General features: G+C 42.5%; 1 protein-coding gene across 1 annotated transcript; it reads right to left on the bottom strand.

The window, feature by feature from the left end:
* Nucleotides 1-11,107: 11,107 nt before the first annotated feature.
* LOC123426855 (mitochondrial phosphate carrier protein 3, mitochondrial-like) lies at nucleotides 11,108-15,912 on the bottom strand. The gene is made up of 6 exons (XM_045110751.1): nucleotides 15,444-15,912; nucleotides 14,604-14,965; nucleotides 14,471-14,514; nucleotides 11,776-11,990; nucleotides 11,560-11,684; nucleotides 11,108-11,458 (listed from the first exon to the last, which is right to left on the bottom strand). Exons 1-6 carry the CDS (start codon nucleotides 15,747-15,749, stop codon nucleotides 11,398-11,400), a joined length of 1,113 nt encoding a protein of 370 aa, XP_044966686.1. The 5' UTR covers nucleotides 15,750-15,912; the 3' UTR covers nucleotides 11,108-11,397.
* Nucleotides 15,913-16,670: the final 758 nt, after the last annotated feature.

The following is a 16,670-nucleotide window of genomic DNA, read 5'->3' as shown; positions in this document are numbered from 1 at the left end:
CAACATAATCACTAGCATCACACATGATTTCAAAAGGTAAGTTCCAATCAGGTGGTTTAACAATAGGTGCAATTATCAAGGCCTTCTTAAGTATTTCGAAGGCTTCCTCACAATCATCGTCAAAAACAAAAGGAATATCCTTTTGCAAGAGATTGGTAAGAGGCCTAGAAATCTTAGAGAAGTCTTTAATGAACCTTCTATAGAAACCAGCATGACCAAGGAAACTTCTTATACCTTTAATATCGGTGGGGCATGGCGTTTTCTCGATTGCATCAACCTTAGCCTTATCGACTTCAATACCTGTTTCAGAAATTTTATGTCCTAAGATGATGCCTTCATTAACCATAAAGTGGCACTTCTCCCAATTCAAGACAAGATTGGTCTCTTTACATCTCTGCAAGACTCGATCAAGGTTGCTGAGGCAATCATCAAAAGAAGACCCGTAAATGGAGAAGTCATCCATGAAAACATCAACTATCTTTTCACAAAAGTCAAAGAATATAGCCATCATACATCTTTGAAAGGTGGCAGGTGCCTTACATAAGCCAAAAGGCATACGTCTATAAGCAAAGGTACCGAAAGGGCAGGTGAAAGTGGTTTTCTCCTGATTAGATTGTGCAACTGGTATTTGGGAGAAACTAGAATAACCATCTAGAAAGCAGAAGTGTGTGTGTTTAGACAGTCTTTCTAGCATTTGGTCGATAAAAGGCAAATGGTAATGATCTTTCCTAGTGGCCTTACTCAATTTCCTAAAATCGATCACCATCCTATAGCCAGTAATAATCCTCTGTGGGATCAATTCATCCTTATCATTAGGGACAACGGTAATACCTCCCTTCTTAGGGATGCAATGCACCGAACTCACCCAATCACTATGAGCAACATGATAGATAATACCTGCTTCCAGGAGCTTCAGTATTTCTTTTCTTACTACCTCTTTCATCTTAGGATTTAATCTCCGTTGATGATCGACAACTAGTTTGGAATCAGGATCGGTTTTAATCTTGTGCTGGCATAGAGTGGGACTAATGCCCTTAAGATCATCAAGAGTATATCCAATAGCAGCACGGTTCTTCCTCGGAGTTTTTAGTAACATCTTTTCTTCATGCACTGAGAGGCTAGCACTAATTATAACAGGATATATCTCTTCTTCATCGAGATAAGCATACTTAAGAGTATCAGGCAACTGTTTAAGCTCGCACACAGGATCACCCTTTGGTGGGGTGGATCTCCAAGCAGTTCAACGGGCAAATTATTCTTAAGGATAGGATATTGTTCAAAGATAACTCTATCTATCTCATCCCTTTCATTCATATGCATATCATTTTCTTGCTCAAGCAAGTATTGCTCTAAAGGATCAGCAGGAGGCACAGCAATAGAAGCTAGGGCAATAATTTCGTCCTTACTAGGCAACTCTTTTTCATGAGGTTGTCTACCAAACTTGGAGAAATTGAACTCATGTGACACACCTTCAAAGCCAACAGTGACAGTTTGCTTCTCACAGTCAATATGAGCATTGACAGTATCGAGGAAAGGTCTGCCAAATATGATGGGACAAAAGCTATCTTGTGTGGTAGCAAGAACGAGGAAATCAACAGGATACTTTGTTTTACCACACAAGACTTCAACATCTCTAACAATTCCCAAAGGGCAGATAGTATCTATATTGGCAAGCTGAATAGTGACATCAATAGGTTCCATCTCAACAGGTGCAATATCGTCTTTAATTTCATCATATAAGGATTGAGGTATTGCACTAACACTAGCACCCACGTCACATTAACCATGATAACAATGATCTCCTATCTTAATAGAAACAACAGGCGTGCCAACAAGAGGCCTATGTTTGTCTCTAGCATGTGGTTTAGCAATTCTAGCAGCATCTTCAGAGAAGTGAATATCATGGCCATCAACATTGTCGGACAGGAGATCTTTGATAATAGCAATGCTAGGTTCAACTCTAATTTGCTCAGGGGGTGTAGGTGTTCTAATTAGCCCCTACGTATCACAGTAGAAACTTTAGAATGATCCTTTATCCTAACAGGGAAAGGTTGTTTCTCAATGCAAGCACTGGGAACAATAGGATCATTATAAGCAATGACTTTCTCTTCAACTGGATTGGGTTTAACTACATTGACTTCTAAGGGAGGATGATATTTAAACCACTTCTCTATAGGGAGATCAATATGAGCAACAAATGATTCACACAATGAAGCTATTATCTCAGATTCAAGTCCATACTTAGCGCTAAAATCACAAAAAGTATTTGTTTCGACAAAGGATTTAAAGCAATCAAACTTGAAATTCATACCTGACTCCTTACCTTCATCAAACTCTCAATCTTCAGAGTTGCGTTTAATTCTTTCCAATAAATTCCATTTGAAGTCAATATCTCTCTTCATAAAAGAACCGGTACAAGAAGTGTCAAGCATGGTGCGATCATCATGAGAAAGCCGAGCATAGAAGTTCTGAATGATAATTTCTCTCGAGAGCTCATGATTGGGGCATGAATATAACATTTATTTAAGCCTCTCCCAAGCTTGAGCGATGCTTTCCCTGTCACGAGGCCAAAAATTATAAATATAATTCCGATCACGATGTACTAGATGCATAGGATAAAACTTTTGATGAAATTCCAATTTCAACCGGTTGTAGTTCCATGATCCAGTATCATCACGTAGCCTATACCATGTCAATGCTTTATGCCTCAAATATAAGAGAAAGACCTTCTTCTTGACCTCATCCTCAGGCAAACCTGCAAGCTTAAATAAACCACAAACTTCATCTACATAGATTAGATGCAAGTCGGGATGTGATGTTCCATCTCCTGTAAAAGGATTAGCCAGCAGTTTCTCATGCATACCCGAAGGAAATTCATAGAAAATATTTTCAGTAGGTGCAGCAGGTTGAGGAGCAACTCCTTGTGCTTCCGTTTGAGGTGAAGATACCCCGAACAAGCTCCTCAAAGGATTAGTTTCCATAGTAACAAGTGACAATAAATTTCAGCACACTATATTCCCTTACCAAAGGCGCTTCACTCCCCGGCAACGGCGCCAGAAAAGAGTCTTGATGACCCACAATTATAGGGGATATATCGTAGTCCTTTCGATAAGTAAGAGTGTCGAACCCAACGAGGAGGAGAAGGATCTGACAAGTGGTTTTCAGCAAGGTATTCTCTGCAAGCACTCAAATTATCGGTAACAGATAGTTGTGTGATAAGATGATTCGTAGCGAGTAGCAAGTAACAATAGTAACAACGGTGCAGCAAAGTGGCCCAATCCCTTTTGTAGCAAGGGACAAGCCTGGACAAACTCTTATAGGAGGTAAAGTGCTCCCGAGGACACATGGGAAATTCTGTCAAGCTAGTTTTCATCATGTTCATATGATTCACGTTCGCTACTTTGATAGTTTGATATGTGGGTGGATTGGTGCTTGGGTGCTGCCCTTACTTGGACAAACATCCCACTCATGATTAACCCCTCTCGCAAGCACCCGCAACTATGAAAGAATAATTAATACAAAGTCTAATCATAGAATTAAACTAGTGGATCCAAATTAGCCCCTTACGAAGCAACGCATAAACTAGGGTTTAAGCTTGTGTCACTCTAGCAACCCATCATCTACTTACTACTTCCCAATGCCTTCCTCTAGGCCCAAATAATGATGAAGTGTTATGTAGTCGACGTTCACATAACACCACTAGAGGAAAAACAACATACAACGCATCAAAATATCGAACGAATACCAAATTCACATGATTACTTATAGCATGACTTATCCCATGTCCTGAGGAACAAAAGTGACTACTCACAAAGCATAATCATATTCATGACCAGAGAGGTATTGAATAGCATCAAGGATCTGAACATATAATCTTCCACCGAGTAATCCAACTAGCATCAACTACAAAGAGTAATTAACACTACTAGCAACCTTAAAAGTACCAATCGGAGTCGCGAGACGGAGATTGGTTACAAGAGATGAACTAGGGTTTGGAGATGAGATGGTGCTGATGAAGATGTTGATGGTGATGAGTCCCCTCCGATGAGAGGAGTGTTGGTGATGACGATGGCGATAATTTCCCCCTCCGGGAGGGAAGTTTCCCCGGCAGGACGACCCTGCCGGAGCTCTAGATTGGTTCTGCTGAAGTTCCGCCTCGTGGCGGCGGCGATTCCTCCCGAAAGCCTCCTCCTGATTTTTTCTGGAACGAAACCCTCCTTATAGCAAAAGAGGGGGGCCAGAGGGCCAACAGGGAGCCCACAAGCCCCCTAGGCGTGACCAGGGGGTAGGTCGCGCCTAGCAGGCTTGTGGCCTCCTGTTGGTTCCCCTCTGGTACTTCTTCGGCCCAGTATTTTTTATAAATTCCAAAATAAATCCTCGTTGATTTTCACGGCTTTTGGAGTTGCGCAGAATAGGTATCTCAAACTTGCTCCTTTTTCATGCCAGAATTCCAGCTGTCGGCATTCTCTCTCTTCATGTAAACCTTGCAAAAATAGAGAGAAAAGGCATAAGTATTGTACCGTGAACTCTAATAACAGCCCATAAAGCGATAAATATCAACATAAAAGCATGATGCAAAATGGACATATCATACTCCTACTGGATTGATACCTTGGTTCTCAAACTAAGGGAAATACTTACTGCTACTCTGTTGCATCACCCTTTCCTCTTCAAGGGAAAAACCAACGCAAGCTCAAGAGGTAGCATACCCATGCAAGCATGCTCCGTTTTACTTGGTAGACCATGACAATTTGATAAAAAATTATGTACACCATGGTAGAACAAATCAGTATACTCTTGTTCGTAAGGATCAAAATATAACTTTGCTTCCAATGTCTCCTGAACATATTATGAAAGATGACATTGCTAGAGCTAGTAAAGCCAAACAAGACCTACATAAGAGTGAAAATCAGATTGTAGCAAAGGAATTTGAGCAACACAATAGGCCTACTAAGTCATCATCTAGTGTTGCCTCTGAAATAAAACCGAAGAGTGGTTGTTTACTTGCCACTAAATCTGATATTACTGATTTGGATATTACTACATCTGTTTGCTATGCTTTCGTATGCAAAGAGGTATTATTTTCATTCGAGGACATGCCACCCTCTTTGCCTCCTGCTGTCATTAACATTTTGGAGGAGTTCGGTGACGTCTTTCCACAAGACGTGCCACCAGGATTACCACCTATTAGAGGGATTGAGCATCAGATTGACTTAATTCCCGGTGCATCGCTACCTAACCATGCACCATACCATACCAATCCATAGGAGACGAAGGAGATTATGCGTCAAGTACAAGATTATATACGTGAATCTCTTAGTCCTTGTGTTGTTCCTATTATTCTAGTGCCGAAAAAGGATGGTACATCGCGTATGTGTGTTGATTGTAGAGGCATTAATAATATTACTATTCGTTATCGTCACCCTATTCCTAGGCTAGATGATATGCTTGATGAATTAAGTGGCTCTACAATTTTCTCCAAAGTTGATTTGCGTAGTGGATACCATCAAATTCGCATGAAATTGGGAGATGAATGGAAAACGGCATTTAAAACTAAGTTTGGCTTGTATGAGTGGTTAGTTATGCCTTTTGGATTGACTAATGCACCTAGCACTTTCATGAGATTAATGAATGAGGTTTTACGTGCTTTCATTGGACGATTTGTGGTAGTCTACTTTGATGATATACTGATTTATAGTAGATATTTGGAGGAACACTTGGATCATTTGCGTGCTGTTTTTACTGCTCTACGTGATGCACGTCTATTTGATAACCTTGGGAAGTGCACCTTTTGCACAGACCAAGTATCTTTTCTTGGCTATGTTGTTACTCCACAGGGAATTGAAGTTGATAAAGCCAAGATTGAAGCTATTGAGAGTTGGCCGCAGCCCAGAACGGTCACACAAGTGAGGAGTTTCCTTGGACTCACCGGGTTTTATAGGCGTTTTGTGAGAGATTTTAGCACCATTGCTGCACCTTTCAATGAGCTTACAAAGAAGGATGTGCCTTATTCTTGGGGTACCACACAGGAAGAGGCCTTCACGGTTTTGAAAGATAAATTAACACATGCTCCTTTACTCCAACTTCGTGATTTTAATAAGACTTTCGAGCTTGAATGTGATGCTAGTGGAATTGATTACGAGGTGTGTTATTACAAGATGGTAAACCTGTTGCATACTTTTCTGAAAAATTAAGTGGGCCTAGTCTGAATTATTCTACTTATGATAAGGAATTATATGCTCTTGTTCGGACTTTGGAAACATGGCAACATTATTTATGGCCCAAAGAATTTGTTATACATTCTGATCATGAACCTTTGAAACATATTAAAAGTCAAGCAAAACTGAACCATAGACATGCTAAATGGGTTGAATTCATTGAGACTTTCCCGTACGTCATTAAACACAAGAAGGGTAAAGAAAATGTTATTGTTGATGCTTTGTCTCGTTGTTATACTATGCTTTCACAACTTGACTTTAAAATATTTGGTTTGGAGACCATCAAAGATCAATATGTGCATGATGCTGATTTCAAAGATGTGTTGGAAAATTGTAAAGAAGGGAGAACATGGAATAAGTTCATCATTAATAATGGATTTGTGTTTTGTGCTAACAAGCTATGCATTTCAGCTAGCTCCGTTCGTCTTTTGTTGTTACAGGAGGCGCATGGAGGAGGATTGATGGGACACTTTGGCGTAAAGAAGACGGAGGACGTACTTGCTACACATTTCTTTTGGCCAAGGATGCGACGGGATGTTGAGCGTTTTGTTGCTCGCTGCACGACATGTCAAAAAGCTAAGTCACGACTTGATCCTCATGGTTTATATATGCCTTTGCCTGTACCTAGTGCTCCTTGGGAGGATATATCTATGGACTTTGTTTTAGGTTTACCTCGAACAAAGAAGGGGAGGGATAGCATATTTGTTGTCGTGGACAGATTTTCTAAAATGGCACACTTTATACCATGTCATAAAAGTGATGATGCCGCTAATGTGGCTGATTTGTTCTTTCGTGAAATTATTCGCTTGCATGGTGTGCCAAATATGATTGTTTCAGATCGTGATGCTAAATTTCTTAGCCACTTTTGGCGATGTTTATGGGCTAAGTTGGGGACAAATTTGCTTTTTAGTACTACATGTCACCCCCAAACTGATGGAAAAACTGAAGTAGTCAATAGATCTTTGTCTACTATGCTTAGGGCTATTTTGAAGAACAATCTAAAACTGTGGGAAGAATGCTTGCCTCATATTGAATTTGCTTATAATCGTTCGTTGTATTCTACTACAAAGATGTGTCCTTTTGAAGTTGTTTATGGTTTCCTACCTCGTGCACCTATTGATTTGTTACCTCTTCCATCTTCGGAGAAGGTTAATTTTGATGCTAAAGAACGTGATGATTTCATATTAAAGGTGCATGAGTTAACTAAGGAAAACACTGAGCGCATGAATGCTAAATATAAACTTGCTGGAGATAAGGGTAGAAAACATGTTGTCTTTGCACCTGGAGATCTTGTTTGGTTGCATTTGCGTAAGGATAGGTTTCCTGATTTGCGCAAGTCAAAACTAATGCCGGGTGCTGATGGTCCTTTCAAAGTGTTAGAGAAAATAAATGATAATGCATATAGACTTGAGCTGGCTGCAGATTTTGGGGTTAGTCCCACTTTTAACATTGCATATTTGAAGCCATATTTGGATGAGGAAGATGAGCTTCCGTCGAGGACGACTTCAGTTCAAGAAGGGGAGGATGATGAGGACATCACACCATTGTTACACCCACAACCCTAGCTCGTATACATACTGGACCAGTTACTAGAGCTCGCGCATGCCAATTAAATTACCAGGTACTTTCGTTTCTTGGGAATACTTCTAATGTTCATGAACATATGATGCTGCCTAAGTTAGATAATTTTGTTGTGCTCATGAATGAAGGACCTAGCATGGACAAGAAGGATATCCATTGGAGCGGGATCAAGCATGGAGAAGAAGGTGCACGCGCGGGAGAGAACAATGGAGCTTCCACTCGTGATTTTCACACTCTAAAGCCAACATAAGGAGAGCATGAAGGCTTTGAACGAAATATTCAAGACGCCACTTTATAAATTTCGTCCATAGGCTATTATAGGTGTTGCGCCACCTTACTTTTGGGTCAGGCCCATGTAATTTCGAAATACCATAATATAGGCAATTTTTAGAGTCCGTATGTGTGGGGAAACCGAATTTAGGGCTGTTTTCGGACCCCCTCCTCCAAGGGTCACGAAATTGCCTCTCTATTCCCTCATATATACAGCCCTTAGGGCACCGTTTAGACTTGAGTTTTGTTTAGATTACAAGTTCGCCATAGCTGCAACTTCGCGTTCTTCGTTTGTGTTCTACGACCACACAAAGGCGTCACAGAACCCCACCTTCATCAATAAAGCTTTCCTCTTATATTCACAATATCTTGATTGCATCTCGGTTTCTTGCTTGTTCTTCGTTTGCGTGCAGGAAACAGACCTTCGTGGTCAGGTTGATCGTGCTCCGGCGTGGTCAATAACCTCTGAAGTTGGTTTAGCGATTGCTAAGGCGCGAAGTCCTCACACGTTCGTAGTCGGATCGTCAAAGTCTAATCCACCAAAACGATTCCCACGATCTCATCGAAAGACAGGGAGAACTTCGCCTCTATCACTTCGCCTCCACACTTGACACTTTTGGAGAGGTCATCGGACTTGTCACCGACTTCAATAAGAGCCTGGTGGGTGCCATTCGTTGTGACGGCTTGGATCTACATGACATTTTGCAACACTTTCCAACTAAGCTCACGCCTTTCCCAATGACATACCTTGGGCTGCCCCCTTTCGGTCACGAGGCTTAAGACGATGCACTTCTTGCCACTTGAAGATAAAATAGCCCGCAAGTTGGCTCTTTGGATTGGGCAAATCATGGCGGCCCCTGGTAGGACTATTCCGGTTAAGGCACTCCTCACCGCCATAGCCATCTATACCGCCACTTTGCTTGTCCTCCGAGCTGAGGTTATCAATAGGATTGATGCCCTGAGACATGCCTTCCTATGGGTGGGATTCTGACAAGGTCACTAGAGACAAGTGTAAAATTAACTCGGAGCGCGTGTGTGGACTAAAGATTATGGGTGGGCTGGGGTCTCGAACCTGTTCAAGTTCACCACCGCGCTCCCCTATGATGGCTCTGGTTCGAGTGGACCTATCCCGCAAAACCATGGCTCGGGCTTGGCACCCACTATGATGATGCCGACAGGAACCTCTTCGCGACGGCCACGACAGTGACGGTTCATTGTGGGCATAAAACCCGATACCCGAAGCCCGAACCCGAAAAATCCGAACACTAAATCGGGTAGCAGTTTTGGAAATCCAAAATTTATTTAGAAAATTTGGGTTTCAACTCATGTTACCCGAATAACCCGATTTGCCTGAAATAAAAAAAACTGGCATAGTAAAAAAATGCCCCAAACGACATAGCGCAGCGCTCCAACCCACGAAGCTGCACTCCCCTAATCCCCAAGAGGCCATGCCCCAATCCACTTAACCCTTGTGCTCATCTGCTCATAGCACGCGATTAATGACCCAGCGACGCAAGGACCCATCGGTCACACATACGAACAGCCGCCACGCATCTTCGTGGATGGCCGACGCAAATCCAGCATCCCTCCCCACCGGAGATTTCGCCCCAAAGCGGCTTCCCTACTGTGTGTGCCTCCTAGCTATAGTTGTCCGCCGTCCGCCGCCGTGACCATGGTGCCCGGCGAGAGCACACCACTCCACCTCCACTCCCCTCAGCGACCGCCGCCTCTCCTCTGCCTAATCTGGCCGCCCCGCGATCTCCGCACCCCTAGTGACCTTCTCGAACTTGCGTGCTCACCACCGTCCATGTCCGTCCCAGTGTCAGGAAGCTCGCACCACTACGCTTGATCGTATCAGGAGATTTGTGTGTTGTGTTGAAATTCGGGTAATTCGGGATTACCTGAACCCGAACACGAAATTGCGGGTACCCGAATTTTCGGGTTTCTCATTTCTAGACAAATTTCGGGTATGGGTTTTGGAAACCCAAAATTTAAAAAAAAAACGAATTACCCAACCTGAATTTTTGAGTAAACCCGAACGCCCATCGGACAACAAGGCATGCTTCTGAAGATCACGCTGGCTTGAGAGGCTGCGACCTATGGATATTGCGCCTGGAATCTTTACGGTTACCACGGTTGCTAAGGCTCTATCTGATAACTTCTGGACTTACCAAATTAAGTTTTCCGAGGGTATTTCAGCAAGCACATCCAAGAGTTCGCCACCCTTTGGAAGAAGCTTCAAGGGGTGGTTTTTGACCATGACACGCAAGATACGATCACCTAAAAGTTCACGGATAATGACAGTTTCTCGACCTCTGGTGCCTACAAGATGCAGTTTGAGTGACGGATCATCATGTCGCTGCTTAAGACAACTTGAAAGGTTTTGGGCCACCTCAAATGTATGTTCTTTGCTTGATTAATCATCCACAATAGAGTTTGGACGACAGATAGGCTCCAACGTAGGGGATGGCCAGATTACGGACTATGCCCCCTTTGCAGTCATCGGCGGCCCATCTTCTCTTCCGGTGCTGCTTCTCGCTTGCGGGTGTGGAACTCAATCAAAAGCAACGCATGGACTGTCAGAGATCACAACGACAGACTGGCAACGCATGGACTGTCAGAGATCACAACGACAGACTGGACAAACATGGTCGTGGAAGACTGGTGGGGCAATCTGGTCCTCGTGTGCTTGCCAAATGGAAAAGGTGCTCCTCGTGATTGTTTCCTTGGGAGCTTTGAAAAGAGAGGAACTCTAAGGTCTTCCGAAATGTTCCTAGGCCCAACGGAGATCATTATGGGCAAGATCATGCAAGAGGAAGACTATGGGTCTGTGCAGGCGCCAAGAGACTAGATGTAATTTTACCTCAAGTAATTGTCGTATCCCCAGTCGTCAGACCTCAAAAACCTCCTTAATTAATGAAATGGAAAGTGCCTTGTTTAAAAAAACAATGGTGGCATGGTACTAGCTGCCAACAGCAAAGTGCGAAGACTCAAAACACAACAATGTTGCACACTGGTGAAATAAGACCAGCAAAATATTAAACACAAGCAAGCGCTTAATTACAGCTTTTATTGCCAGAGCTGGGACATATAATAACAGTTAAAGATAGACAAGTATGCTGTTCCAGGCAACCGTCCTAAACCAGACGATCATGTGCCGAAAATTGTTCCTAAACTGTCTTGGCATCTACTAATTACCAGGGTTGCGACTAGGCAGTCCTGAAAAAAAAATCGTTTGCTCTTAAAAGGATGAAAGATGAGCTATTTCGTCGTCATCCAATTCGGCGCCAAAAAATGTTGTTAGATATGTAGTATAGAATCAAAAGCCTCAGCCCTTCAGCTGCTCTCCAGCGGCTGCAGGCGTAGGAGCAACTCCACCAGTTGTTGGCCTGGACAAGACAAAAGCCCTATTAGGTATGCCGCGACAAGACTAATATCTGGTCTATATAGGGCCAATGTACACAGGGTCAACTAAAAATGAAGTACTTACAGTCCAACCATGACTTTAAAAGCATCATAGATACCCCACTGAGCTCCGGTTAGAGTACCAATCATCACAATACGCAGAGGGAGTCCACGCGTGAACAAACCCCACAGACCAAGTTTCTTCACAGCCTGAACACATAAAAGAATATATATATAGTGAATAAATAAAACCAGGAATTGCAAGGGAGTCGATAACTGAGTTGCAAGGCAGGAAGCTCACATCGCCAACAGTTGCTCCCTGAGCATTGTTGAGGAATGAAACAAGGTTGTCAGCTGGGTGCGAAACTATTGCACAGAACACTCCAGCAACGTAACCGCCTGCAAAGCTCACTCCGAGCTGGAGAGACTTGCTGCACTCGCTCTTGGGAACAGGAATTGTGTACTTGTAGATCATCTCAACAATAGTCTCAAAGGAGGCAAATTTCATCATAGTATCTGCATTTTACAAAACGATCAGATGATGGTTAAGCTTGTAGATCATCTCAACAATAGGCTGCATCCTACATCTCCAGTGTTCAGTGTCAAAGCAAAAGAATAATATACATAAGCAATCTACCGAAAGGAAAAATAATCTAAACTGCAAGTAATTCTCCGTTACTACGAGTTGACCATGGCTGTGCCAGAAATAAGGAGACAGATAGAAAATCTCAAACAGAAATGGTGCTGTTACTATTTCCATTTCTTAAACATTAGTTTAAATTCACCTAACTGGAGTCTAGCCCTAGCTGCCTACACAAAAGGTAAAAGGAGCAAACAGAAACAAAAGAAATAAACTAAGAAACAACTATACCACAGCTTCTTTTTTTGGGACATTTTGTGTGCCTGCTTTGAGGGAGGCATCATAAATATTTGTCTAATACAGAACACTACAGTGGAGTTTAGTTTCATAACACCGGATTGACCATAGTAGTGTGCAGTATTTGTCCAGGCAAACAAAATACGCAAAATCAGCGTGGTCTCAGAATTACGCACGTTTAAACAGACAGGATGCAGGTACCAGGTTTGTCACGCACAGGAAAAAGTTGCAACTTGCAAGTCACGGATCCAAGGCAATATTATTAGTATTTGACTTTTTGTGTAAGCTTAATAAAGTTCAAGTGCTAACAACCAAAGATAAATATGTGTACGAAAACACAAAAGATCAGCAAGTTCTCATAGCATAAGAGTAAATAATCTATCTTAACAAACATGTACGCCACGTAATTGGAGTTTCGCTCTAGCACAACAGAGAGAACTCAAGCAGTGTGAAAATTCTGTGTATGCACAAATAAATCTTGAAAATCATTGCGTGATTTCAAGAAGAACAACACTATGTGCAACGAAGGGTTAATTTCTAGAAAAAACTATACTTAAGTTCCAATGAAAGATGTGTTAATAAACAAAGTAATCTATCTTAACAAACATGTACGCCACGTAATTGGAGTTTCGCTCTAGCACAACAGAGAGAACTCAAGCAGTGTGAAAATTCTGTGTATGCACAAATAAATCTTGAAAATCATTGCATGATTTCAAGAAGAACAATACTATGTGCAACAAAGAGTTAATATTCTAGAGAAAAACTATACTTACGTTCCAATGAGAGATGTGTTGATAAACAAAGTAATCTATCTTAACAAACATGTACGCCACGTAATTGGAGTTTCGCTCTAGTACAACAGAGAGAACTCAAGCAGTGTGAAAATTCTGTGTATGCACAAATATATCTTGAAAATCATTGGGTAATTTCAAGAAGAACAATACTATGTGCAACGAGAAGTTAATATTCTAGAGAATAACTATACTTACGTTCCAATGAGAGATGTTTTGATAAACAAAGTAATATTGAAGTCCCAATGAAAGATGTGTTAATAAACAAGAAGTAATATATCTTAACAAACATGTACGCCACGTAATTGGAGTTCCGCTCTAGTATAACAGAGATAACTCAAGCAGTGTGAAAATTCTGTATATGCACAAATATATCTCAAAATCATTGTGTGACTTCGAGAAGAACATAACTATGTGCAACAAAGAATAAATATTCTAGAAAAAACATACTAATAGATGAAAAAGAGTTGGGAGGTTGCTACCCACACATAAATATATGCCACTTAATTGGAGTTTCACTCCAGAACAGCAGAGGGAACTCAAGCAGTGTGGAAAATCTTTATATGCACGTATATAATCTTGGAAATCAGTACCCTAGATTTCAAGAACAGCAGAGAGAACTCAAACAGTATTCTATGATTTCAAGAATAACAACAATGTGCAACAAAAAATTCTAGCAAAAGTATGGTAGAGTTGCACACGCACAAGACAGTAGCATATTAAAGTGTAACACTTGACTTAAAGCCATGATGAAAGTGCATGATATTACTGTATGTTAAAGACAATAAGATTCGTCACCCGCAAGAAATGAGACCATTGTCCATAAATAGTGTACACCACTCCATTGGAGCCTATGCCCAGTTATAATGGGGATAGCTCAAGCAGTGTGGAAATGTTTGTATATGCACACATAAAATCTTGGAAATCATACTATGACCTCAAGAGGAACTGTGTGCAATTAAATGCATGAATCTGATGTCCATGGAAATAATTAGGCTCCATTAATTAAGTGAATGTATAGTCCCATGTTCAAAAATCAAGAATATAATAAGGCATGATTAATGCACTCCACGTATCCCAGATAGCAGAAATAACGCTCCTATCACTATATGTACTCTAAGGTGGCACAACTTATGCGTCAGTAACAGAGTAACTTGGTTATTACATTCAAATAAATTTAGTTTTCAACATTTATTATATGATTTAGAGTAGCGATTGTCTCCTAGGGTGCCCACTGCCCAATCATTACATGATTTAGAGTAGCAAATGTCTCCTAAGGAATGCAATCTGGATTCATGGCGGCAACAGAGCAAGTAGTAGATACTTACATGGAATTTGACGGCCCCAGAGCGGAACAATTCCCTTGTACAATCTGCACACCCAGCATTGTTTCAGAAGAGTGAGTTTACAGTTACAGAGAAAATAGATTGCAATATTTCAGTCACTTTTGCGTCGACTTACCCAGCATATCCTTCAGCCTTCACAAACTTAGGCAGTCCATCAGATAAACCTTTGGCAAAACCAGGCTGTGTCTGCACGCGGACCTTCACAGCCTCCATAGGGCAGAGGGTAACATCTGCAATAACCTCAGCCGAAGCAGAGCCAGCAAGATAGATCAAAGTCTTGTACTTGGCTGCATACTCAGGTCCAGCAATATCCGAGTAATACTTCTTGAAGAACTCATAGAAACCAAATTTGCAGGCGCCTTGACCACTGTAACCAATCAAAGTAGGCACCCATCCTCTGAAGAAACCCTTTGCCCCTTGCTCTTTCAATAGAACACCAAATCCAGAAGAGATGCTCTTGTACTTGGCTGGATTAATCTAATAAAACAGACAAAGTGCCATGTCATTACTAACTGGTTTCATAACAATGATAAAGCATAACGACTACAAACCACACACAAAATCAAGGGATGCCATACTTCATTGACAGTTGGTCCACAGCAACAGTTAATTGTTGAAAATGTAAAACAATTGCATGATCCAACTCTGGGTCTATGCACACGCAGCCTTGCAGTATCCCGTCCAACCGAATAGAAATATCCACAAGCAACTAAGTACTAACATATTGACAGGATCATTTAACCCAGATAACATCACGTCCAGGAATAATCATGAGACAAACAGATGCAATAGCAGGCGATGTGTACGAACCAATTGACAACAGAACCACATAAGGCATAGAATATGCGCATACTCCAGATGCATTATGCGTTGGACACAAATGCACACAATCCGAACCTAACTACCCTCCAGTACATCATACCCCGGAGACAAGAAAGGTCTAACAGAAGCTCACCTGCATGTTACACTTGACGAGGTCGAGCGGCGTGACGGTCATGTGCGTGAGCCCGCAGCTGGCGATGCCACCGGCCGTGCACGCCGCGTAGAACGCGGGCGAGTACATCTCGATCTTCCGGGACGGCTCGCTAGGCGCCCGCGTCCACACCGCCGGCCTCGTCGCCGCCGCATCGGCCGGTGCGACGAGCCCGCGGCCACCAATGCCAGCGGCGGCGGAGAAGGGGGTGGTGGTGGCGGCGGCGGAGGGGGCCGCGTACAGGAAGCTGGGGAGCAGCGCGTGGCGCGAGCTATCGGAGAGGGCCATGGCTGAGGTTGGGCTTCTACGCGGTCGCCGCGAGTGCTCTGCTTCTTCTTCCCCTGGGGGCGGGGCGGGGCTGGGTTGTCTTGTGGGTTGCGGGGGGGGAGGGAGGCGAGCGTGAGGCTCGCCGCCATTTGCTCGCGGGGAGGGAGACCGGTGGCTGCGCGATTTGTTAGGGCACCTCGCTCCGAGGAAGTGGTTTTATAACGAAGGACACGGAGCCACGGATCGGCACCGTCTCTTCGTGTTAGATGTTGGGCCGGGTCTAATGATGAGCGTGATTTTCTGCTGATCTAGCCCAGCCAGTAAGAAGGCCTACCAAAAATAAAGCCCATTCAGGCGTAACATAACAAACAAAAATCAGAGAAGAGATGTTCTTTTTCTTTTCGAGAAAGCTAACATCGAGTCGACGCGACAGATCCGCACGACCTAACGATTCCCCAATTTATTTTAGGATCGATTTTTATTTTCTTTTACTGAAAACCATAGTACGTCCGGGTTTTATTTATTTATTTATTTTCATATAAAAAATGATGCACACAAGAGGATTCCATCCTTGTACCCCTCATGAGGTAACTCAAGTAGCCAACCACCTCATATATGTTCCTTTTTCTTGACGAAATGAAACCAACTAGGCTATTTAACTTGTCTCCTCTTCTATATTGACACAAAAGTTAATGCAATGTCCAATCTTTTTCGTACTTAAGTAGACTATTTTACCAACTCGTCTAGAGTTGATGACACCATGGTAATTTTGACGACCACGGGGATACTCCCTCGGTCAGTTTTGTGTGAATATCAGGATAACTCGCATATCACAGACCTGATAACTTATATAACTGAGTCCTAATAACTTTGGCGTGGGGGTGGGGGTTAATGAAATATCCCTCGGTAACTTTGGTGTCCACAACATGGTAATTCGCACAT

The sequence above is a fragment of the Hordeum vulgare genome, chromosome 2H (assembly GCF_904849725.1).
Source record: "Hordeum vulgare subsp. vulgare chromosome 2H, MorexV3_pseudomolecules_assembly, whole genome shotgun sequence".
Classification (NCBI taxonomy): Eukaryota; Viridiplantae; Streptophyta; class Magnoliopsida; order Poales; family Poaceae; genus Hordeum; species Hordeum vulgare.
This window is presented reverse-complemented; position numbering and strand designations above follow the sequence as displayed.